The sequence below is a fragment of the Lepisma saccharinum genome, chromosome 1 (genome assembly GCF_977018435.1).
Source record: "Lepisma saccharinum chromosome 1, izLepSacc3.1, whole genome shotgun sequence".
Taxonomy (NCBI): Eukaryota; Metazoa; Arthropoda; class Insecta; order Zygentoma; family Lepismatidae; genus Lepisma; species Lepisma saccharinum.
Genome location: NC_139229.1, coordinates 54,333,677 through 54,361,386, shown reverse-complemented (window position 1 = coordinate 54,361,386; position 27,710 = coordinate 54,333,677). Strand labels below are relative to the sequence as shown.

Sequence of the window (27,710 nt, the reverse complement as noted above, 5' to 3'; positions counted from 1 at the left end):
CCCACCTACATATTCATCATGTATGTGTTTGAGGTTGGTATGATCTTGATGAAACACACATATAAAATTGCTGTTGTCTCGGATCAGCTGCTTCGGTATTTTAGAAAAAGTCTGTGCCAGGTAGAAGCAATCAATGTTTTTGTGTCAGCCCTGTGTAAACAAAATTTCTAACCTTGTTTTGATTATCCAGTATAATGTCATCAAACACAACAACAGAGTTATCAAGACATTCCTGGAGTGGCTTAACATCTGGTTCAAAAGTGGCTATATCCAATCCATCATATAGCTTCATCAGCTGCTGATATTTTAATTGTTCCAAGCTCTTAGAGAAAACATACAAGTGCCTGTTTTTCCAGTCTAACCAGTTGGGTGCCAATAAAAAATTATCAATCATTAGTGTAGTTTTACCACAAGCCGATGGCCCAACAATAAGACATCTAATATTATCAGGCAGCAACTTGCCATTTCTCTTAATCTGCTGTTCAGGTTCTGGCAGCCTTTTTAATAACATCCCAGGTGCTCATATTATCACTTTGTCTGCATCGATCCAGCTGTGTTCTGGAAGTCCTAGCCATTTGACAAATAACTTGTTGCCTTTTCTGCGGATGATTTTTTCTATGAGATATGTGTCAGGCTGTTTAGTTTTGCTGAGTTCTTCTTCATAGAATCTGCCTTTGAGAATTTCTCCTCGGTGATCTTTTATTATATATGTGTTAAGGGTCCCAGGTTTAACTTGAACCACTGTAAATAATTCAGTGCTCCAGTTTCTTGTAAAGCCTCTTTTGAATAAGTGCTTATATTTGCTGATTCTTACTTGATCACCCACCTTGTATTTGGCCTTTCTTGTTGTTGGCTGGTATCTAGGATAATAAACAGTCCTGATCAATTTTTGCTCATCAGATGAAGTTACTTCAGAGGGTTTCATGTTGATTGTGGAATGAACCGAGTTATATTTATGTAGAAGTTCTGGAAGAATATTAAGCCATTTATAATTACCTTGAAGTGTAAATTGTTTATACATAAGATTTTTTAGAGTTTTGTTGAATCTCTCTACAATTGAGGCTTTGAGATCACTGTAACTCGAATAATGTTGTATTGACTGGCTTTTAATAAATTGTTGGAACACAGAATTATAAAATTCTTTGCCATTATCTGTTTGCAAATAGCGCGGTGATCTTCCACTCTGATTGATGATTGTCCTGAAGGCTTCTGTAACACATTTTCCAGTCTTGGATTTGAGTGGCACAGCCCAGGCAAATTTTGAAAATGTGTCTATTACAGTGAGTAGATACTTGTAGCCCTTGTTGATTTTGTCTAAGTTTTTCAGCTGTCCACTTGCCATCTCAATCAAGTCCCCTTGCCATAAATCATCTATGCCTTTTGTGACTACTGGCAGTCTCTTATAATTATGTCTGGCTTGTCTGTGTAATTCATCAACAATAATTTGTCTAGACATAATATGAAAAAAAGAATATTGCAACTATGGGGTGTTCAGCAGCTGATACTGCAGGATTTTCTAAATATAATTTGTCTCCTATTTGTATAAGAAATTCCAGAGAGCCATCATCTTCAGCATAAGATGTTTCTAATGTATTGGGATCTGTAAAATCCTCTAACTCTACACTGGTGATTTTTGGTTTGTTGTCAGCATTTGTTATTGATAAGGTGGGGTAGTGGTGTGCCTGTGGTTGAAGCCAATATTTGATCTTGATTGGTCTCAGTGTGCCCCCAACAAAAAACTGGTAATAAAATTGTGCAGGGGACAGCATATATACTTTGCCACCTGGTGTAAATGGTGAATCATATTCTTTGTTGGGGATGCTGTACAATTCAAGAATTACTGTATGTTTTGGATTCTCGATTATGCCTGTTATTTCTTTTTCTGCTGTAAGCAATCTGCTTGTTACAGATTCAAGGTGCTCATTGATGGTCCTAACAACATCATCATGGCCTGGCTTGATTTTTATGTCCACAATAAGTTTCTTGTATTGTTGCACAATCTCTTGAAGCTGGGTGGCAAAAACAGACAGAGCATTTGCTTGATTGGATTCCATGGTCCCTAGCTGTTGCTTGATATTAGCTACAATTTGTTGCAAATTTTCAATAACTGCCAATTTTGAATTTTGAGCAGTAAGATCATGGACCTGTCTTCTGATATCCTCAAACAGGGCATGCAGTTCATTAATATGTTGATTAGTTGGTAGAGTAGCCACTGTCTGAGTGATTTGTTTGATCTCTGTCTGGATATTCTTGATATCTTCTGATTTCAATATGCGATTCACAGCTCTCTTAATATTTTTAAGTTCCTGTGATGTCGGGAGATTTGATACAGTATTTTGCAAAGATTCAAGTGCCAATTTCACATTATTTAATTCAGAAGCATCAGCCACATTTTGCATAGCATTTTGGAGCAGGGCTATATCTGCCTGAGTGGGTGTTGATTGTTGTAAAATTTCAAGCTTTGTTTGGATATCATCGATCAAGTGATGAAAATGAGATAGTTCAGATTCAGTGTTGAGGTTTTCAAGCTTTGTGATCTGTTCCTGGACACTGACAAGTGTGTCTACAATACCAGGCAGGCGGGATTCTAGAGATTCTTGTACATTTGTCAAATCACTTTGCACTGCTGCTATTGTACCCTCAAGATGGGTTATGGTACTTTGAATTTTTCCAAAATCTTCATATGTTTCAAGTTGCAGCTTAATGTTGGCAACACTCCGAGTTATTGCACTCAAAGCATCAGAAGATGGCAAGTTGTTCATAAAATTTTCAAGTGTCTCAATTTTTTCTTTAACCTCGGCTATGGCATTGTTCAGAGGGTCCAGATTAGGTATTTGGAGTGATTGAATCTGTTCTTTTAGAGTGGAAATCACTAGATCAAAATCTTCTTGTGATTTTATGCTTTTGACAATTGTTTGGAGCTGTGTCTGGACATTATTTATCTGCTCTTCCAATTGCTGTTTCAATTGCTCAGAGTTGGTGGCCTGGGTCTTAAATTTGGCTTGAAGAGCTGCTACAGCTTCTTCTAAACTTTGAAAATTATCCAATGTTGCCAGATCAGTATATTTCTGAAGCAGCACTTTGAGTTCAGAATCAATTTTAAGAAGAGGGTCCATGCATTGTGATTGTAAATTTGTAATTTCTAATTGAAGACTGGCATTGAGTGTGGTTTGTAAAGCTTGTAAATCACTTCTTAATTTCTTGACTCTGACATCAAGCATCAGAATCTCATCACTGTGATCTTCATGCCTTGTATGGCCAAATATATCATTAGGCATTTTTGTTTTAGTGGTTATTTATTATTGAATATCTGATTCTTAATTCTATAAAAAAAGGTATAAGCTTGTCATATGACCCCGGGACCTCAATATATAAGCAGTCACCAGCAGAAACAGTATATACAGTGCCAGAAACCATGTTTGAGTGCTTAATTCTATAAATATTTCTCCCTACTGAAATCTTGACATTACCCTCAGGGGTTGTAATAAATTGCAATTGACCACCTACAGGTAATTGGTAATGATTTAAATTATTGTTAAATAAGTACAATGTTTTACCTGTTTCATCATCAACATCTGTAAGTATGCTGTTCAGATGAATAATTAACAAAGCACTTAGTTTAGATATTATATCAGAAGAGGGTTGTGCTGTTGGCAGGTCCATAATAGCCTGTTTTTTGAACCCAAATAAGTTCATAGGCATGTTTATTTATTTCAAATCATGCTCTGTAATTGGGCATTGATTGCTATTTTTCAAATCACAATGACCCCATGGTAGAGTATGTATGCCACATGATAAAATGCATCTCTTATCATCATGTGGATCCAGAGCCACTTTTCTTACAATATTTGTAGTCAACAAGTGATCCACACTCTGAATTCTGGATTCTGATGTTCTGATTGTGCTACATGATTTGAGGCAATTTTTGTAATCTTCAAATTCACGCTCTTTGTCTACAGTCACTCTGCCAATGCCCTTGGCCTTTTTGACAACAGCGCCACTACATGTTTCAAAACTGTACATCTTGGCCCTTAACCCAGCAAATGCCACAATAACATAACCAAGTGTCTCATCTTTTAACTTGCCAGGCACCTTTTTGTTGTGGTGTTGAATCTCTGTATGTTCACTGGTATCAAAATATTTAAACAATTCAGGCTGTGCTATATCTTTATAAACATCTTCTGTTTGAATATCAAGAACAAAACTATCTGTGTCCATGTACATCAGTTTTACACAATCACCATAAAAAGGTTTCAACACATCATAATACAATTTTAACATGTGTAATTTGGCCAATTCCAATATCACAGCCCCTACATAAATAGGCTTATCAAACTTAATATTTGTTTTTTTCATGTTGAAAAGTGCCATATTCTCATCATAAATTCTTCTGTAATTGAAGTTTGGCTTTGCAATCAATTCTTTGCTCCGGCTGGGGTCAGTAATTATTTTAACATCAATATGTTTTCTGACATTTTCAATTGTTTTGCCATACACTGAATTGACCATCAATTTAAACAAGGTCTTATCAAATTGGCTCAATGCAGATGTTCGAAGCTCTGTGTTTGTATCAATATATGGCTTCAACCATCTTGAGTGCCTGAACCTCAAAACTTTTCCAACTTTGGTCACTTGAACACCATGATTCATCACGAACTGGAAGTTTTTGTAATATATAACATAATCCTGTTTCGGCTCTAGAGTCATCATCAATTTCTTCTGTTTAGAGCCAGGTGAACACTTAACCTCAGGAATTGGGGGCAGATCAGAAAATGTGTTGTGTAAATTATCAGGAATTGTCAGATCAACCTCTAAGAATAGACCATAGTGACTGTCATCAAAGTCCTGAAGATCCTCAATATTGAAATCTTCAACCCACTCAAGCCCTGCATATGGCAGTTTATCCATCATAGCATAACCATAGAGGCTGTTTGCATCTACATACAGTATATAATTTGATGGCAGTGCTGGATCATAATCAGGAATATATTTGTTATTTGCTCTGGCATATATCTGAGAACATTGCACCATGCCTCCTCTTATACATTGTTCCATAAACAGATACATATCTTGATCCTGGATCAGATCCAATTGCATTTTAGTGTTTAAAAACATTGCAGACCATGCTAGGCCCGGAGCACTGTAAAAATACATTGGATCCAGTTTAAAATTTTGCATGGAAGATTTTCTGAATGCCTGCAATATATCAGCTAAGAGAGTGACATCAAGTTTTAAATAAGCCTTGTGATAATCACCAAATGTCTGGCATTTTAAATTGTTCCACATCAACTGGGCATGGTGATAATCTTCATCAGTGATTCCAGATCCTCTGATTTTGCTGTAAAACTCTTGTTGTGGTGGCAGAGAACACTCATCAAATTTAAAAAAATCTGTAACATAATCATATGGATATACACCCTTCCGCCTAATTAATTTCAGGTCCTGATTTGGAAACAAAGCACATGTGATTTTGAATTGATCATCAGATAATTGAGTGGCCAGTGTAGCCAGGCTAGCAGACAGAATTCTGTATGAATCAAGAAATCTTAAGTGAATAGGAACACCATTAACTTTAATTATTTTGCAAATGGCAATATATTTCTCATTATTTTCAGCTAAAATATTTAAATTCTGCTTGTCAAACCCCTCGTACCTGATCAAATGATGAAAATCATAATTGGATGCTCCATGGCAAAATATAGGGACAAATTTTGGTCTCTGGATCTTAATATTGCAGCTATTACACAGGGCCATTAAGAATTTACCATCTGTATGAGAATGGTGTTTCACCTTGATATTTGCATCTGAAAATTCAGAATCACATACCGGGCATTTTTCTGCATTGTTGAAATCTTCAATCTGTTTCTCTGTTAAAGGCAACATGGGTTTTGATTTTAATAGGACATTAGATGCTATGTCATGGCACTCATTTTCTATTCTATGTGCAAATTCTTTGATGGCATCTGCTCTCATGTATAAATATTCTTTACTAACCACACCACCCTGTACAACCACATAATAAAAGCTGGAAGGTTCATGTAATTGATATGATGTAATTGAAGGTTCATGAGGATCTGGGCTGCAAAATGCAAGGGGTTTGAGATTTGATTCAAAATCACAGACTATATATGCTGGGTGTTCCAACAGGGCTTCAAACTTTTTGAATTTTGCATTTTCACTTGGCATTGGCATCACCATATGAACAGGTTTATGGTTGCCACAGTATTTCAGATGCTCAATTAACTTGTTTTTAGCAATTTCTGCATTCTCTTCCCGAACCCCTTTCACCATTTTTTGACCATCAAATACAGACAAACATCTTCTGCACAACTTGAATATTCTATGAGTTTTGTCTAGTTGTGTTCTGACTAAAGCTTCAAGATTATGTATCAGAGTGTAATGATTTGTGCCATCCCCTTTAATTAAGAGCAGATCAATCGGAACAGCAGATTCATCATCAAGTGTACTGATTCTGAGAGGATCTATCAAGCAATTGTCACGGCCAGTAGAACAAGTAAATACATTAATAGATAATTGTTTGCCATTGATGTGCCTGGCCTTTTTTTCAAATTTATCAATATTCTGAACAAGCATTGGATATTCTAAACCCTCCATTGCCTCATCGAAATTGTGTTCATGCTGTTTATAATAACTTATTCTCTCAGGATGATTTAAAACTGGAAACAAAGCAGCTAAAATACACCACAAAAAGCATTTCTGGTCGGTATTTTCTATGTTAACCACGGCTCTTTTGTTTTTAATATTGGCAGGTAATGGCAAATATGTAGATCCTTGTAATGGGCTGAATTCAGAAATATTAACATATAACTTGTGTGAAGTTCCGCATAGGCTCCATCCAGACTCTTTTGCAGCAAATTCAGAGTGTTTAATAATCAATTGATCTATCAAACTGCTTATTATTTTGTCTGAATTTGTATTTGAATATACAGGTACAGTTTCTGTTATGTGGGGCTGTGTAAATTTTGTGCCATTTGGCTTCTTATATTGTGAAAACAATTTGAGAGACAGCTTATAAGAGCCATTTTGTGCATTTAGAATTGCCTGCACATCAGGATTTATACTGTTCAAAAAATTCTTAATGTCACATTTTTGCTCTGATACAAACCGGTGATCCCTTAATTGGCCATAAAAACTGCTATGGATAGGTGCATAGCGTGGCTGCTTTGCTGGTCCAGCATTAACAGGTGTTTCGTGCTTCCTTTTCAGACCAGATGTAGATGGTTGTGGGGGCAATGTTGATGACTGTGCAGAGCAAGAACCCACATGTCTATTGAAATATGCCTTGCTAAATATTTTGTGGCATTTAGGACATATTTTAGTGGGAGTTCTGCATTTGCCTGGGTTACAATTCTTTTGGTGTCTGGCCCAATTGGGGCTGGATATATTCTTATTACACTGATTGCAATATTTTTGATTTGGCATTTTTGTTGTTGGTTTATTATATAAGATTTCCTGGGGTTCAATTCAAAATTTTGTACTTAATATATATATATATATTTTGTTCAGCTGTGTGCTCTGTTTATTTCTTGTGTATATTTAATATGTTAATATTATTAATTTTTATTCTCAGTTTATTATATAAAATTTTTTGGGTTTTAAACAAAACTCTATGCTTATTATGACAGGTTGTAAAGCTAATAGCCTACAAGTGGAAAAACAGAATAAATATTGATCTACACTGACTTTCCGCAAATGCCTGCACAGACATGCATGTCCTAGAAAGGCAATGACCTAGCGCTGAGTGTTATGTATTGATTTTTGTATAACAGGCTGGGACAGATATAAGCCTGACTCTAAATAAGAGTGGATTACAACAAACAAGCTGGATGCAACAAATATCAGATTTTTTATACAAAATATAAGCCCTTTTTGTTCAATATACCAGAAATATATTTAATATGAATAATATATTAAACCAAACAGGCCTGTAAGTATGAGCAGCACTGTAACAACACATCTGTTCTCCTCAGCCACTCTCACAATACTGGCTGATATGCAATGCAAAATCTCTTTATATACCCTAAGCACAGACCGCATTGAAAACATCTGAAACAATAAGCCAATCAGAATATAACACATCATCACTTTATGTCATAACCAACCAATCAGAAAACAACACATGTCTAATAATTTATTGCTTAATATTGGGTAATAATTTGTTGCAAAACATAATGCAATATAAATAAACCAGAAATAGGCCACAAGTGGACCGGAAGTAGGCAAACCGGAAGTGGACCGGAAGTGGACCGGAAGTGAACCGGAAGTGAACCGGAAGTAAATATGTGTGGGTGTGGGTGTGGGTTTTATGAGGATTTTGGCTTAATTTCAAGTGTATCCAAAACAATATCAAGAGGGGCATATTTTTAACAAATTTATGGACAACAATCACACAGAAATGCCTTTTATAAGTGTGGGCAAATCAATCTGAGGGGGCTCATCATTTGTACACTGTAGCTTCGGGAAATTCCCGAGGGCATTTTTACAAAAATCTTGGATTAGACGGGGTGCTACACTTGAGCAAAAAACTCATATGAGCATGTTGAGCTTGTTTTAAGTGTGGCCAATTCTGCCCGAGGGGGGCTCATCATTTGTTGTCCTGGTTGTATCATCAATTACACTACTGCCATGTGGCCTATAAAATAAAATACTAGGTTTATTTGGCAGAAAAGCGTGATAAAGTAAAATGTTTAAGTAAGTCTGGGGAGGGTCCTCCTCCGTGGCAGAGCCTGTGTATAGGTGCCAACCCAACATCATGAGGCAATTGTGGAGCTACGAGTGAGTAGCGTAACCCGGTCACGGATATCTCCTATAACGGCTGGGGGTTCGACGTGCTAACCCCCACGTCACCCCCTCTAGATAGGATTGTGGGAGGGAGACTGACAGTCAGGAGATAGGCCAAGGCCCTTACGGGCTGTAGAGCCACGGGGGGTTATTTATTATTTTTAAGTCTGGAGAGGGGGAAATAGGACGGTTTGGAGTCGTGAGAAAAGAAAAGAAAGTATCATTGCACGTTCACTGATGCATAAAAAAGTTATTTCGATTGGTTACAGAAAAAGAGCGAGTTTGAAGCGGAATGTAGAGACTGCCGCCCAATTATTCTCGGTAAATCATATTGATTTACTTACAAATTGCGGTGGCTAAGTTGTTTTGAACAAGTTGATTCAATTTTGTGTTCGGCCTCCCCGATGGCGCAGTGGTAGCGTCGTCGCCTTGTAATCATGGGGTTCCGGGTTCGATACCGGAAAGAGGCACATAGTGGTTCGGTCCCACTTTAAGCTGTAGGAGCAGTCCCGATTAGCCTTACTGTGCATAAAGGTGACTTAAAATACCAACTCAATCAATTAATCATTCTATTTTGTGTTTACAGTAGCAAGACCACAGATATCAGCTGATAGTCAAGACATTAGTTTTCCTGGACATTTATTTCATTCTAAATGTTACAGAAAATGGTTTGAATGCTGGAAAAAAATCTTCCGGAATTTTATTCTTTAAAGTTGGCAAGTCTATCGGTAATCCGCCAAAGTTGTGACGTCACCCTTCCAAGTGCAAGGCTTATCCGCGAAACCCATGCTGAAATGCTTTGGATTCCAGAATGTGCAGCATCTCGTTCAGCGAGTTGCTTTCCGTGCCATGGTTGCACGAAGAATGCAGCCTCTCTCAGACGTCAACCCACCCGGTTTCTCCCACCAGATGTCTCCCGTATCGCCATCGTCTCCAAAAAGAGCTTGATACTCCAATTAGACAATCTGGACAGGACAATTAGAAACACCGGAAAGGTCTCCGACCATGGAACTATCTATATGTATCCAAAAAGAGAGCGACAAGCATTTGACCAAGGGACGTGAGGTGACTTCTAAAAAAAACACTCGCAGGAATTTTTGTCCGCGTTTATGTGTGTGTGGGAAAGAATGGTAACTGCAGTGTTGCACACTCATGTCTGTCAACTCTTTCTGTCTCCTCGCCTAAATCTATTAGTTGATAAGATGTGCACGAGTATCTGCGTCCCCAGTACAAAAATGTGTGTTATAGTGTATATATATATATATATATATGTGTGTGTGTGTGTGTGTGTGTGTGTGTGTGTGTGTGTGTGTGTGTGTGTGTGTGTGTGTGCGTGTGTGTTTTGTGACTTTTTAGTCACTAACAAAACTCATGTTCAAAATTTGGGTGAAAATAAATAGTGTTTTAAAGTTGCATTGTGTTTGATATACCATTCATCAATACAACATAACTCAAAGTCATGCTTTAATCAGGGGCCTCCCCGATGGCGTATTGGTAGCGTCGTCGCCTTGTGTCGCCTTGTAATCAACCGGGTTTGATACCCGGTGGAGGCACATAGTGGTTCGAATCTCACTTTAAACTGTAGGTCCAGTCCCGATTAGCTTTACTGTACATAAAGTGGACTTAAAACACCAACTCAACCCAACCCGACTCATGTTTTAATCGTACAAGCCAAAGAAGGAAAACGAGAGAATATGAAAATTAGGTGTATGTACACTTTTTCGTCCTGGAATATTTCTAAGTTCAGAATTCGTTAAATTGGCTTTTTTTTAAAAAAAAAAAATAGCCCCAGCATAGAAGTCAATTTTACTGCAGGTCTCTTTACTAGACGGAAACCACAGTGGGGAAAGCTTTACATTTTTGCTTATAACATGAAGTTGGAAGCTATGTTCCAGCATATTAACAGGCCAAAAATGGAAAATTTGTCCCAGACCGTGGCGATGCCGTATGCGCAAGTTTCGAGCTCCGGCTACGGGACGCGTGTCGGTTCGATTCTCTATGGAGAAACGTCACAACTTCTCTTGAGATTTCGGCGTATGTACGGAAATGGTGGCCACCCATCATTGTGAGGAAATTAAGGAGGTACGAATGAGTAGTGTAACCCGTTCATGGAAATCTACGACGACTGGGGGTTCGTCGTGCTAACCACACGTCACCCCATAACTGGTTGGGGTGAGGTCGGCAGTCGGTAGGTAGGCACTGGCCCTCACGGTCTGTTACGTCACAGACTTTGTATTATAAATGGAAAATTTAAATACCAGGAACAATGTCTTAGATTTTTTGCGATTCTGCACGTTAGGCCCAATTTAGACGAAAGCATTTTTCTTTTCCTTCATATTTCTTAACATTTACGCCATGACCAAAAATCTACCGTGTAAAGTAAAAAAATCTTATGGTATTTCAGATGCCATGGCATATTTCATGGAATTTCTCAAGGATATGATCGATCCTTAGCATTTTTTGTAGCATAACAAATCAGGAGCGACCTCTAGGTCACGAGTGCATATGTAATGGCGGCCGCGTGAGATGTAAACAATGTATCATTTCACAGTTTCAAAAGCCGATAACTATTCAACCGAGAGGAATAACGCTTTATATAAAACGGTATTAGGTACAAAACAATGGCGCTGCTTAAATGCATACATTACAACATTTACTGTAGAATATGGAAGAATATTTTAGTTATTTCAATTGAAAACACCCTGCACTCAGCATAGTTAGCAAATTTTTAATATATTGTGTCGCATTGGCAGATATAGCAGGGTACACAGAGGCACTTTTTTTCCCTTCCTCCAAAAGATATAAGTATCAGAAAAGGGATGATATATTGAAACTGCAACGAACAAAAAAAACAAAACACATCAAATAGTAATATTTCGATGATGACCTTTCCAGATTGCTAAACAATATAAAGTTTAACATAAATAGGCTAATAGGGACTGTATCTACTTGATATTTACAGGTCAAAATGTTAATAGGCGAATTAATATGTACTAACAACAGCTTTGGGCCTCTCTGCAACTGATTAAGGGAGCCCTTTATAAATCGTGCTTGATAATGTTTCCTCTAGTTTCCAGTATGCAAGATTTTTACGCACAACGGAATCTAATGAGAATCCAACAACACCATTGTGTTGTGTTATGCAAGAAAAATCAAATTAATTAAATAATAATGGTTACATATTATCTACACTTTGATGGATTGAGTAAAAATTTGTAGTGCTTTTTTTGTACTTACTAAAACATTAAAACATGGGTCCTTAGTCCACCACGGACTCTATTTCCTTGCATCACTACAGGCAATTTTTGCCTACTGGTTACGTTAACCATTTTGCAAAATAGTGTGTAAATTGTATTATATTAAAGTTGAAATACATGTTTTGACACCTGACAAACAAGTAGGAATCCTTTGATTGATCAATGATTTCTTGGATTAGAGTGTCATCATCATTAATGTTTCATATTAAGTTTCATAGAAAGAAATTGTTTTAATAGCGCCCAATAATTTACGGAGCGCCATGGTATTCTGTTTAACATTTTTTTCATATAGATCGTTTGGCTCCCAGGGCCGACTCCCGCCGCCCCATAGCTTTGGTTCTGAACCTGTACATACTACAAGAATAGCAGAAATTGCGAACGAAGCGAGCAAAGAAATTTTACGAAATGTATTTTCATTTGTATACATTTTGAAATCGATAGGGGGCAATTGACCCTCTGTGCCCCTTGCAAGTGCCCTTGACCGTCTGGAAGAAAAATGCAAGGAACACGTAAAAACTAATTACATCATGGGTATCCAATTGTCCTGCTATTCTTAGATTCTCGTAGTCTTGTTTTTTTCTTACTTCAATGTTTGCTTCCCCTAGAATGAACTTCCGTCCAAGGTCGGGGGGGGGGGCGGGGGGGGACAATGCCATCTGCACATGTGTGGTTGCGACACTGTTTATGAGTGTCTCATTATCAATTTCACGTCATTTCTCATTGTTGCGATTAGCTAGAAGTGGCTGAAAAGCATAGCAACACATCCAAGAAAAACATCCGAACACATTAGGCACCTTTAATACAAAAATACTCAAAATGCCACAACTGTTCTAGATACTGAAAATTGCGAAATCATTTACCGAAGTCTGAATATGGAAGGGAATCCCCCACTCCCAGATACGACATTATACGGAATCCCATACACCCTAATAAATCACAAAATCATTGTTATGTTTCTAGAGTAACACATGATATAATTGTAAAGATTAGTGAGAATTCCAGGTAGGAATGTGTTCCGTATTTTTCACAGGCGGGGGGGGGGGGGCAAAGCAGGCTCTCAGGTGGAGCAGTTGTCCCCCTGCCCCCCTCTAGCTACGGGCCTGTTTCGTGCTGTATATGTTATACATTGTAATCGCAAAAGCTTATCAAAATATTACATGAAATGCTTCCGTGTAAATACTATCTGCTATAAAATTTTTGGAAGCATTTACGTAGCATGTATGCTAGCAAGAAGTTAAAGGAAATGTAATTGTAACGTGGGAAAGTCATTGTTTGCACAACCAACGAGAGAGACATTTCTCGTCTTGTCTCGATAGAATCCCTACCAATCGGATAATGGCATCTTCTACTTCTTTTATTTTCAGTAATTCACTTCGTATCAACTCCAAATTTTAAGTTAACAATGAGGTTCTAGAGGAGTCGATTCTATATATACCTTGGCGTTAAAATGACATGCAAACCACAAGAAAAATATTTGATGGCAAGGAAAATATCTTATTGCATTTGCGTTGTCTATTTTTACGGAAATATATCATAAGAACCTATGAATGTTCGATTGCTCAATAGATATGGGATTTCGGATAAACGGATATAACTTAATATGTATTCCTTTGTATGGTTAACGGGTTTCTATTTATAAAAAGGTTATTGAGGTTGATAATATATTATGGAACAAAAAGGAAAATGTATGCGAGTCCAATAACTTTCAATATGCACAGCCCAGTGTTGCTTTATGAAGGGAGATTCCTCTCTGTGAAGGGAAATTTGGATCAACTTTTAAGCTGAAAAGGTAAAAAAAGGGAAATTTTGTAAAAAACATCAAAATTACATGAACATTTGAAGATATGATATATATATATATTTTCAAGCGTGAAAAACATTTTTTCTTTTCTTCTGTCGCGTAATTAATTCCCTCAAAGTGGACTTCAGTTAAAAATTATAGTTGAGCTTGGTAAAAATCAATTACTTTCCATTATGCAACTTTTAAATTATTGTAATAGCATAGTTAATGTTGACGTAATATTAACTGTTGTTATGTGGGCATTTTTTAATTTCGTATTTTTTTCGCAAAGTGTACAATCTGATATATTTAATTTTTTAAATATTCTTCCTTGTCGTTCATTTAATCGTAGTGTCTTTATAAATGGACGTTTTTAATGGATCAGTGGAATCACTTTTTTTGTGAGGGATGTTTCAATTATTCTAAGATGAAGGGAGTTCCTCTCCGATGGCGTAATTGTATTAACCTATCTGTGCACAAAGTGGACTTAAAAACAAAGTAAGACGATGGGGAGATTTATATGAAAAGGGGAAATTTTGTACCTTAGAAAGGGAAATTCTGTTCAATGGTTATGGCAACGCTGCGTCAGCCGTATTGGCAAACTCCCTCCACCCCATCCCTCCTCCAGTCGTTCTTTCCAAAGGGGCACCATTCCACGTCGTGGCAGTCCTGAGCTTCATTTTTCTCGCTTGTCCTTATCCAGGTATGTAAACTCATCCCTCCCCCCGCATTTTTACCCATTTCATCTACCTGAGAAATGCCGCCACGCTACTGTCCGGACCTCAAAGCAGAACGTTATAAAGTTTTACTCCGAATCAATAACACTTGTATTCTCGGAGCCCTTCAGCTTAAATACCTGCCCAATGATCTTTTGTGCTGACGGCCCTCAACCCCCAAATCGCTTCTTCCAATGTTCCCTCCACTTGGAAACCATATAGGAACAAGATATATTCATTGATAAGGTTAGCGGCGTTAGATTTGACCTGTGGAAGACTCACCAGTGAAACAGAGGGAAGGGGGAGAGAAGGTTATAAATTCTAATGTCATCTTTTGCTTTACCTTGTTCCGAATTCCCGAAATAACCAACGACGTTGCCACATTTTGGTTTTCATTTTCACTGTATGGGCAACGCCAGAAGTGGAAAATGTTAGCTGGGGGATGTTTGGTCGAGCCTTGGGGTTAGCTGCGGTGATGCTCCTATGATTTAACATGGTGTCAATGAGACAATTGGGGGGGATGCTTTGCAAAAATTTTACTAGCAAGGGGTATACCCCCCTCACTTCGAGCACTGTGTATGAGGTATACGGGTTAGTACCAACGGCGCCCGCAAGATTTTTCTCAGGGGGGAGGACAGTCACAGAAACTTTTATTATTACTATTAATATTGTTATTAACACAGCAATTATTATTATCTTTATTTTTGTTGCTGTTATTATTATAATTATTATTACATAACTACTGCTACTACTACTGTTTTTTTTTAAATTACATACATTTGTAATTTCCATATTCTATGTATCTATATACAATTTGCATAACTGTATACTTAACATTAATTCACGTAGGACAAAAAGCTGTTTTTTTGTTTTTAGATCATCAGTGTAAATCGAGAAATCTCAGGGGAGGGCATGGTTAGTACGTTTCTTATTTTACGTCGCACTGACCGCGGTGGCTCAGTCGGTAACGCGTCTGACTACCATGCTAAAGGTCCCGGGTTCGATCCCCGGTCGGTTCAAATCCGGGAACTTTTCTAACATTGGAAGCGGCCCCGGCGTCGAATAACATGGGTACCTGGGGAAACCTGGGGGGTAAAGGCGGTCAGGGTCGTGGTGCTGATCACATCACCCCTACTCACGACCGGATCAAGAAAGTGTGGGGCGTTACCTCCGCACCCCCTATACGCCTTCATGGCGTGGTGCTAAGCACAGGGGAACACTTCACTTTACTTTACTTACTTTACTGACTCTTTAGGTTGATAACCACTCATTGATGTCATTCGCTCGGTTGAGCTAAATAGAGGGACGACGTAGTGTTCACCTGCTCTCTCTGATTTGGTGGTCATCGAAACTAAAATTGTATGTTTTCCTTAATTTCTTTCCTTCTCGTCTTCTCTTTCCCTATCCCTTTATTTCTTTCTTTCTTCCTTCCATTCTTTGCTTTTCTCTTTCTTTCTCTCTCTTTTCTCTTCCATTATTTATCTTTCTATCTTCCTCCGTTGTCTGTTGTTAGCTTTCATTCTATTTGTTTTATTCTCTCCCCTTCTCTCTCTTCTTGTCTCTATTTTTCTCTTCTTTTATTCCTCTTTCTATCTTCCTCTGTTCTGAGCTATGCTTGTTCTTTCATTATTTTTCTTTCTCTCTCTCTTTTGTTTCCCTTCTCTATTTCTTTCTTTCTTCTCCTTCCGTTCTGCTTTACTTTATTTATTTTTCTTTTGTCTCCCCCATTTCTTTCTATTTCTTCCATCTGTTCTGTGCTTTCTCATGCCTCATTCTGTTTCTTTCTCTCTCATTCTTTCCCTCTGTTTTCGTCTCTATCTCTATCCCTTTATTTATCTATCTTTCGTTAATCTTTACTTCCGATCTCTGGTTTCCCAGATCTTGCATTCTGTTTCTTTAATCTTTTTGTACCTCTTTCTCCTTACTCCCCAAAGACTGTTATGAAGGATTTTGAAAAATTCTAATTTTCTGACTGAAAACGTATGTGCTGCTCGTGTCCGTCCGTGTCAACTACTAGTATCTCTGTAATTACAAGGGCTATAAAGCCAAAGTTTGGTGGGCTTATAGCCCTACCAAATAGTAACCCAATGCAACAATCAATCGAAAGTGACATGTTCATCAGAAACTGGCAAATTGAAGAGTCATCATACGTATTGTAATTTCAAGCGACAAATTCTTCTGATTCGTCATCCCATCTGTAAAATAATCGAACGGAATCTATGGAGCAAGAACGCGTGCATAACTGAAGAGAAGAGGGGAAATCGAGTGGGCTGAGCGAAGCAGTACACTTTGCTGCCAACAGCTGGTAGCTGCAATATTTCCCCCTCCACGCAATCCCGTTCCCTCTCACGCGTTTATTAGCCCTCTCGAGTCACTACGTGCGCAGAGACTTGTTTTCGTTCGCTCGCTCCAGAGATTCCAGGGACAGAGTATATTGATATTTTTACCTAAATTTACATTAGGTTAGCAACACTGATTTCAAAAAGTAGCATTGCTGCACATACCTGGAAATAAGAAACCAGCAGCGACCATGTACTACTGTCAACACCTTTCCACATTTCGCCTTCTTTCGTCCACGAGGCCATATTGGAAATACCTTCTTGGAAGCGGGCACAGCAAAAGAGGCAATAACAAGAAGCCCCGCTGGGAACAACCTCTCCGCTACAAAAGCGTTGACAACCAATACTGTTATGCGGGCGATGGAGGAGAATCACCCGATGTCTCCTAATAGAGATATTTACAGGTGTCGTTTCCCAAGGGAGCAAGTTCTGCTGAAATGACTTAGGGTACTCGTTTTGCGGAATGGGGTGAGCTGTTTCTGCAAAAACGTTGAAGATACTGGAAGTTCCGTTTCAACTTGAACATGGGCGTCGCCAAAACTTTTTGTAATTGTTAGGCTATTGATAAAACTTGAATAGTGGAAATAACAGTAATTACTATTATCATGGTTAAGAGTAATCAATATAATTTTGCCTGTAGGGGTGTGAAACTTGGTCCCTTACATTGAAAGAAGAACATAAATTGAGAGTATTTCAAAATAAGATCCTTAGGAAAATATTTGGACCTAAAAGGGATGAGGAGACAGGTGAGTGGAGGTTACATAATTTAGAACTACATAATTTGTATTCATGTCCAGATATTATTAGAATAATTAAATCAAGAAGACGTAGGTGGGCAGGCCATGTGGCACGAATGGGAGAGGAAAGAGGAGTTTACAGGATTCTTGTTGGGAAACCTGATGGTAAGAGACCTGTAGGAAATACCAAGACAAAGATGGAGGGACAACGTTGAGATGGACCTAAGGGAAATCGGTAGGGATGGAAAAGAGTATATAGATCTTGCTCAGGATAGGGACAGATGGAAGGCCTGTGTTGCTGCAGCCATGAACCGTCGGGTTTAAGAAGGATAGAGATTTAGTTAATTTTTAACAGTAATAAACATTATAAACCAATAAAATTAAACTAATTTTATGCCAAATTTATTTTTATTATTATTATCCTTGGAGACTTTTCTACTCGATGTTTCATATGATGTTGATTTTTTACTAGGAGCTTTATTAGCTTAATATGTTAATCACCAGTTTTCAGCAGTTGAAATGGTAGACCTGATTTTAGAATCAGTAGTCATTCACAATCGAACATATCGCAGATAGGTTTTCAGGGAGAATAGCGCAGTAAAATAAAGTTACAGGACAAAAATTGTAGCGCTATAGCAGCAGTAAAATTCTGCGTCTAAATGTGTACAGTATATTATGAAGAGTGAACACCGTAACTACAATATATGGTAAATACTAAGGGGTTCAGACGGAAACAGAGAACTCAGCAGTAGACTGTACTTACGTACATAATTTATTATAAATGATATTATTTACAATTAAGAGTAAACATGTCACTATGCACGGTCCATCTACTGGACAATTACCGACAGGTTCATTGTGGAAATTGTAGTAACTACACTTTCTTCAAGAAAATTCGCAAAGTCTTATAGTAGACACACTTTTCTTGCCTTTTTCGCCGAAAATTCATCTCTTATATCATCGAATTCCAATTCACGAAAAAGTTCATGTTCAATGTTTTCCTGATGTTTGACATTGCTACTGCTTACTAGGTGTGCAAACTGTATCAGCTCATTCTCTAGCGAGGGTTCCAGATCCTCCTCGTAGATGCTCGCGAGCTGCAGATGTAATTTGTGATGGAGTTGCCACTGCAAGTTCATTTGGAATACTGAACCTCTTTGCGACAGTTTCATAGGGAAAAATCCTGTCTGCGAGTGATGAGGTGATTTGATCAGTCACTGGTAGAAAACTTTCCACTCTGAAATGTTCACTAGGCAAGAGGTGGACTTGAGGTTCATTTTGATAGTCAAGAGAATTCAGTCGGACGTTTCTCACCGCTGACGTGAGTAGTCCTCTGTGCCACTTCTTCTTTTGGCTATCTCCTTATATTCAGAAAACGAGTTCCTTTTTGATTCTACGAACTTATATAAAGATCTCAAAATGTCAATGGCAGACTGAAGAACTCACCTTGGATCCTGGAGTGTTTTTCTCGTAGCATCAAATGTCTCTAAAATGTCATTCCAGAAGACTGCTAACAATGATGCTTTTTCCAGGGATGGCATCTGCCGTGAGAGCTCATTCGCTTCACTTCTTACAATACCCTTCTCTTCTTTGTCATTGCCAATTTCGACAAGAGCTTCCTTAAATTTTTCGTAACCTTGGACTATGGCTTTTTTGGCATCTGCTCTACATGCCCACCGAGTCTCACTTAAACTCTTGGGAACATAGTATTTCCCTTCTGCTTGTCTTAACTTATCCAATGTTTGATAACTGTGAGGTGATGCTGTGAAGAACACATAAAGCCGTTGTACAAAATCGAAGAAATGAACAGCTTCAGGACATGCATTAGCCGCTGCTTTCCCTACCCGAGTGGGCACAACATGGTACTAGCTCTGCTAGTTTATTTAGCCGAAAGGAAACAATCAACTCATTCCGCCGTCCGTTAGCTTATGTTAGCGCGGTTCACATAAGCGCTGCTTAAAGTTGGGTGTCCCGTATGCACCGAGAGAGAGCACTAGTATATCCACAATTTTTTTTCCCTAGAAAAACTCACAGTTCTAAAACGATGTTATTAACGAAAGAAAGTTATGTACTTCGTAGGATTATTTATTATCTTAATCGTATCTGAGAATTGATTGTTTGAATAAGTGTGCCTTATTTCCCCACCACATCCCAATCAATCCATGGTATAAAGTATACTGAGCTTCAGATATCTACAAACAGATCGGCTGAGAGCTGTGCAACAATTGGATCCAGAAGAGTGTAGACATACGACAATATTCAAGTTTTTTTTTTAATTTTTAAAATACAACTTCTTATGTAATTTTTCACAAGCATAGCCAGCTGATTAAAAGATTTTTTGGTGGAGGCCCTTCACAGCTTCCTTTTGGTGGGGGCCCTGGGGCAATTGCCTCAGTTGCCTGTAGGTTAATCCGGGCCTGCACAAAGATCACCCTTACCCAGTCCAAGATTCGAACCCGGGACCTCTGCTTGCTTGCTTGATTGATTGATTTGTTTTATTTTACTTCGCTTTTTGCCACTTTTGGCTAATTTGCGAAGATGAGGATGAGTGATGATGTGATAAAATTGATGAATGAAGACTCACAAACATCCATGCCTAGGCCGGGATTCGAACCCGAGACCCCTGGCGTCGTAGCGCGATGTGCTAACCACACCGCCACAAAGGATAGCGATCCATCGGATGAATGACTATCCAGCATTACTGATTTTCATTATTTTTTTAGATTTCATTCAGATAATGTCCTGAATTCTGTTATTAACTTTTAATTGATTCATTGATTGATAGCTTTATTATACTTCGCTTTTTGTGCCACTTTTGCCTAATTTGCGAAGATGAGGATGAGTGATGACATAATGAAATTGATGGATGGACACTCACAAACATCCATGCTCAGGCCGGGTTTTGAACCCGGGACCTCTGGCGTCTTATTAACTTTTAAATACCTATATTTGATTGATTGATTTTTATTTTACTTCGCTTTTCTGCAACTTTTGGCTAATTGCGAAGATGAGGATGAGTGATGATATGATGAAATTTATGAAGAGACATTCCCAGGTCGAGATTCGAACCCGGGCGACCTGACGTTGTAGCGCGCTGTGATAGCCACTCTGCCACGGAGGTCGGCTTACACACCTATGTGACGTCTCACATAAAACTCCATTTTTTGGATTTTTTAAAATAGTGGAATCATTTATTCTTTGGGTTAAATGGTGTTACAAGAAAACTGGTTCCTGTTCATCTATTTTACACTCAGTTTTTTCGATCTAACGCATTTCCTACTTTTTGTTATTATGTTTAAATACCAACAAACTGGACCTTTTACCTGTCATTAACAATAAAAAGTAACAATCTTTCTGCTTTTTTGTAACTTAAATGAAAGATGGCAATTTCACTGGGGTCGTCGGATTGGTTCTTTTTTCCTAAAATTTGCAATGTTACAAGTGACATAATTGCGGATGAATTAATCTTAAACCAGGAAGTTTACGTGTTTCCAACGTAACCGTTCACAGACAAAATGTCCTACCAGATTTTTAATGAAACCGAGGCTATTTTGATCATGTCTTTGTTGTGTTGTATTTCTGTTTATTTAAGTCAGTTTATTACCTCTCTTTCCCAGGAACGTACCCATACAGGCACGCATCTAGAAACACATTTTAGGGGGAGGGGATCCGACGAAGTGTATCAATCATAATAATAATTACAATAATTATTATTTTATTTAATTAAATTAAAATAATATTAATTAAATATATACATTAATTAATATTGTATTATTATTACATGAATAGGTCAAAAGATATCATAAGAATAGAGATTATAACAGCATGTATTCATTCTCTATCTTACGTGTAGTTAAGATCGATAAAATTTGTATGAAAACAACTGCCCTGACAAGGAAAATAATGTCAAATAGATAAAGAATTAAATAATTTTTGAATAACGAAAAAGGAGTTAGACCTAATTGACGAAAAGCAAAGTTCCTGATTAACGTTTTATGGATATTATCATAAGTGGTAATGTACATAATTCTTCGGTAGCCTACTGTCCTTCAAAGCCGTATGATCCCAATTCCTTGCCTTCCAATAAGTTCAGAGGAAATTGATAACTATCGATTATGTAGCAAATGCTAAAACAATTATATTTTCATTATTTAATTTTAGTAAGTTTTTCTGGTGGGGGGTCCGGACCCCCTGGGCCCCCTACATACGTGCTTGTACCCATAGAATGTTTAAAATATGTCCAAAAATGGTCCACACTATGTCCAAAATATATCCTCACTGGATATCCTATGGATGTCTTCTGCTTGGACATATGGATATCATGGGCAAATTAACATCAGAACTAACACATGGGGAAGGAACTAGTTCTCAGAAGTCACGTGGTTCTCTTTACTGTAAGTTCGTTGTTACAGTGGACGGAGAAGACAATGAACGCGCACTTGCGCCGTGCGCCCACAAACCGCGGGGAGGAGCAGAGCAAGAAAATTGTACTTATTATTGTTACAACTAGTGTTGCCCACGGGACGAGACGGGACAGGCTTTTAAAAATTCGAGACGAGACGAGATTGATCATGTGTCCCGAGACAAACTAATAATTTCGAGACGAGACAGCATTTTACAGCATTTCCACGAGACGAGACAGGCCAAAGTCTCGTCTCGTGGGCAACACTAGTTACAACTTAGTTATTTTATTTGCATGATTTAATGTTTTTCTTAAAATTCAAAAATGTCTCCAATTCACAGTAATCAGAAAGGGACTTTATTGATTGAGCATTTATACCACAAAATTTTGCGCGCAATAGCTAAATTAGCACTAACTTTTACGAGGGAATAATTTAGATTTTGAAAGAAACAGCACAACACAGGTTCGAATCTATGGGTGTTATTATTCTAGTCAAATCCACGGAAGGTCCAGTCCAATTTAACCCAATTTGTGCAAAGGAGTCGGAGTAATAAATAAATCAAATTGAAAAAAAATAAAGAAAAGAGCAGACAGCATTCAAGACGTTAAGACGACAACTCCCCCACCCCTCATCTCGTTGTCTACCAGGTAAAATACTGCATGACGTAAGCAGAGGAGACCAGAAGCCAGACGTCAAACCGCTCTGACAAACCCACAAATAAACGTCAATTACTTTGGTTCAGAGCTGAACATGACGAGTGTGGAGTATTCTGTGATCCAGTCTTCTTCACGTCACGGTATTCTCTCCCCCCTCACACGCACACACACACACACTCGACAGAAATTCCAGCAGTCGAAGACATGCGGATTTATAACATTGTATATAACCGAGGAAGAGAAAAAAAGCAACCTGAAAACTGGTTGCTGGTACACACAGATCCTTGGTCTGTTTCTCTTATGGTTCGCATTCCTATGTAAATGAACAATGCTTCTTTTTTTTTTTTTTAAACTCTGATACACCCTGATTTCCCATTGAACATCTTGCTACCTTTTGATAAGATAGATGCGTAACTCAACGTTTAAAAACAATCGATCTCCCAGTCCAAAAATCCATAATTGTGCTTGCCAACCGCTTGGCCTAATCACACGCTTTGGCCGCACTCCAGTTTGAAACGAGCAGACCGATTTGTCTTAATGTGATATCAGATATCATGCCTGAAATGATTTATAGCTCCTTCAAACTCTAAACCTGATTGGAAATTACTGTCCTCCGAAGGCGGCCATCTTGTAATAGAATGAAATTAACACTCTGCAGGTACCATTGGCAACTCGAGAAGGTGCCTATTCCGAAATGGGTCTCCTTATAGAGTCGTTTGCCCAATTACAGTCCTTAGGGAATTCAAACTTATATTTTTCCTTGAACGCCTGCTGTTTTATCTTCGAGATTCGTTTTAAAGGTAAACACGAACCATGTGATTACCGCAGTGGAAAAAATGTACGTCAAGTTCGAGTCCTTCAAGTTTTAGGTTGTCGTCTGGAGAATTAGTAAGAAAAAACATTTTAACAATTTGATACAGTAGTACTTACACTTCAATTATATTAAGTGAATGTGGTAAAACCATTGATGACTACAACTTGGGGCAAGCCACCTTCTCTCCTCCCACCAAATATCCCAAGGAGAAAACCAAATTTGTTCCTCTCCCCTTCAATAACTGGACAAAGGGAAATTATGTATATATACATATATATACACACGGTCTGTCTACAAAGTTTTTAGACTGGCATAATAAAAAGTGTAAATATGTGAAACTTGCCATGAGCCTTGGTTAGTCCACACACTTAGTGACATGGCTGTACAATTGCTGGATGCCCCTTTTTTTTGGGTTTGTGTTTAGATGCCTCGTCACAGCTTCTTCAATTTCCAAAATGGTGTCAAAATGTCAAATGGGATTTCAATTCGAGGAATAAAAAGTAGTCAGCCAGTGCCAAGTCTATCGAATAAGGCGGGTGGTTTAACACAATCACTTGTTTCCGTGCAAGAAACTGTTGGACAATTATTGCCTTGTGGCTTGACGCATTGCCATGCTGTAGGAACGAAGCCCCGGATTCAACCAACTCTGGTCTCACTCGTCTTAATCTCTATAGCAAGCCCTCTAAAATGGATCTAAACACAGCTGAAATCATTAATCATCATCAGCAATCATCCTCAGTGACTGTGCCCGGTTTTCATTCAGTTTTTATCGAACTTTTTCAACATTACCGCAAGTTCGACATGTGGAGGGATCATCCGCCACATCTTCCTGACCAACACGGAATAGACGATGCCAAATGAAACCATTGGAATGACAAAAGGCTTCGTTGCCGCAAGCAGTTTTCAGCATTTTAACGGTTTCTGAAGGGGTTTTACTGAGTTTTACACAAAACTTAATCGCCACTCTTTGTTCAAATGCATGACGAGGGTACAATACACTGCACTCGTAGTTAAAAACCTGTAACTCACTCAATATTGCACCGAATCAGACACCAATTTCACAACACACTCACTACATGTGACCCTACGTAATACATGTACCAAATGCCACATTGCAGCATTTATCTTGTTACAATGTTGCCAGTCTATAAACTTAGTAGACACACTGTGTGTGCGTGTGTGTGTGTGTGTGTGTGTGTGTGTGTGTGTGCATGTATGTACTTAAAACTCTGTGTTAATTTTGTATTTCTACAAGGTAATATCCGATTCGTAAATAATCTCAATCACGTTATACTTACTCTTTCATAAGAAATTAAATTGGAAGAAAATTGATCTTAAAAAATGGGTAAACAAGAGGTTATTTTTCAGACAACTAACTATTAAAGCACATGTTATTTTTTTCATCTCTGGCAACGTGATAATATCTTTGAATCTATACAGCAATATTTTCAATAAATTCTTGTTTGTCAATATATGTGTTCTTCAATCGCACAAAATTATATAAAGTCAAGGCCATTGGGTGAAACTATAAATATAAACTTAATACGGTCTGCCTTTTCTCCCTTTACATCGTGCATAAAGTGGACTTAACAAAATTTCCTTTAGTTCCTTTCATTTGCAACAGCAAAGGAAGAGGTTGTATAGTTAAACCATTACTGTATTCCACTTTCTATCCACTGTGTGTTAATAACGTGCTCCATAAACTAAATGTTGAATTGTTGTTTTAAGTCCACTTTATTCACAGAAAGGCTAATCGGGATTGGACCTACAGTTTAAGGTGGAATCCGAGCCATTATGTCATGTACCTCCACCAGGTATCGAACCCTGGAACCCATGGTTACAAGGCGACGACGTTACCACTACGCCATCGAGGAGGCCCCCATAAACTAAATTAAAGTCGGTAGGATGAAATGTTGGATAGGATTCCTGCAAGTCAGTTCATATCGTAGAAGATATTTCGCAATCCTACTTTTATTTGTTTTACTATGAAGGCAACAGTTTGTGAACCTTTACTGCCAAGGGGCATACAATTCGGATTGAAGGATTTAGGGGGTACTCTACCCCTTTCCAAAAATGTGTACCTCCTGTTCTTGCAACACTGTTGTCTACAATTAAAACTTTAAACTAGTTCCTACCATCCCTGTGTCCAGAATATGAACTACTCAAATCCGGGAACTTTTCTAACGGTGGAAGCGGCCCCGGCGCCTACCCAGCGTCGAATAACATGGGTACCTGGGGGAAACCCTGGGGGGTAAAGGCGGTCAGGGGCGTGATGCTGATCACATCACCCCCACTCACGACCGGATCAAGAAAGTGTGGGGCGTTACCCCCACACCCCCTATACGCCTTCATGGCGTGGTGCTATGCACAGGGGAACACTTTACCTTTTTTTTTTTATTAACAATGAAAAATGATTAATTAATGTATTTCCTAACATGTTACAAATTCTAAAACCCATGCTTTTTTTCTTCCAGGGTGATGTCTAGTGTCGTGGCTCTTGGGGCGGACATAATATGTAGCCGGATTCCTGGACTGACAAACAAACAGAGGGAGATATGCAGGGCAGCGCCGGATGCCATCGTCGCGATTGGCGAGGGAACGAAACTGGGGACGATAGAATGCCAGGAACAGTTCCGGTACCAAAGGTGGAACTGCTCTGCGATCGGGAGCGACGATGTCTTCGGTCATGTGGTTGTTGTTGGTGAGTAGGCAACAGAATTTATTATTTTCATCTTGGAAATGACCGACATCAAGAATGCCTAGAGCCACTGGGCGAGTTAAGCTTTTTGCTTTGGAGGGATTCTCACTCAGTGGCGTACTTGCGATTTCAATTTTGTAGATAGGACTTTTGGGTATGTAAATATGTTACCAGTCATTAAACTCAAGTGTTGCCTTGCGGTTAAAAGTACGTTTGAACTAATCTAGTAGATCATTCAAATATTATGATAACATTTTGACGTAATTTAGGAACACTTATTACGAGGGGCGTTCCATAATGATTTACACTTGTGAGTGTCCTGCATCCCATGGTTGACCATTGGGCTTGCCATGCCAGTCACAGGTCGCTAGTAGTAGGTGAGAGATCAAGGTACTAGCTACCTGTGACTGCCATGGCAAGCCCAATGGTCAACCATGTGATAGAGGACACTCAAAAGTGTAAATCATTATGAAACGCCCCTCGTATATTTACATTCTAAGAAAACCCAAACCAATACACAAAAAGAGCTACCGATCTAATAACACCGAAAATTTGTCCAAATTTCTATTGCCAAGTTCAAACTTAACGCCCATCTACCTACAAGTTTCTTGTGAACACTATGTAAAATTTCAGCACTATGCCTTGAAAACTTAGCCTGCTGTTGTCTCGGTGAGGTTGGTCAGTTGTAGAATGGTATCCTTCTTTAATCCTGCATACTTTTCCGTTGTGTTTGTTTCATATTTAAGAAATGATATACTATGTGATTCAATTCCATTTTCTTTGAGGAGGATAAAAACATCCCCTGGCAGGGATAAAAATAATTTTATTTTGCCGGGATAAATTTTTGTGTGGGGAGGAATCCCCGGCATCCTCACCCCTTTAATTCGCACACTACCTAGAGCTTTATCTCAAAACCCCTTTACAACATCGAGCAATGCACATGTGAGAACTTTACCTTCACGAAAGGAAGAAGACACGAGACAAACTTATTCCAACCATTAAGATTTGTAAGAATCCTGTCTTCTCTGTTTAATGTTTGAAATCTATAATTTAAGTCTCTATTTTAATTTGAGACACACAGTAAGAAATACAGTCAATGTTATACTGGCACCAAGATCACATCAAAGGTCCCGTCTCTATACGATCGGGTACATGGTAGTTAGAAAATAAGTGTTAGGAAATGTGGAGAAATGCCCTTCGTTATTTACTACCTTCCAACGAATACGGTTCCACAATGAACGTCCATTCTGAAACCATATCTTTTCGACAACTCAACACCACAAGACTTACACAGAATAAAAGAGGTAAGAAGCCCTTTGGTTACCAGTCTATTGCATCATTCTTGGGATCCTTCTAAATCATGTTGAATGTTCAGCTGGGTGCCCACGTTTCGGTCATACAATTATCTCGAAGGCGCGCAAGGGAGGAGGGAAAGGTATTCTATGGTGGCCGGGCTGGGCTCTCGTCTCTCAACGCATCTTTTGTAGCTGGTAGACGTGTGTGAGTAC

The 27,710-nt window shown here is 38.5% G+C and overlaps 1 protein-coding gene across 5 annotated transcripts in view; it reads left to right on the top strand.

The window, feature by feature from the left end:
- The window catches only part of Wnt2 (Wnt oncogene analog 2), a 181,442-nt gene that overhangs the window by 94,731 nt on the left and 59,001 nt on the right, over nucleotides 1-27,710 (top strand). For all 5 annotated transcript variants that reach the window (XM_083131872.1, XM_083131864.1, XM_083131856.1 and 2 more), the window contains exon 2: nucleotides 25,979-26,205. In XM_083131872.1, the coding sequence (XP_082987998.1) occupies nucleotides 25,979-26,205 (227 nt within the window). The remainder of the gene's footprint in view (nucleotides 1-25,978; nucleotides 26,206-27,710) is intronic.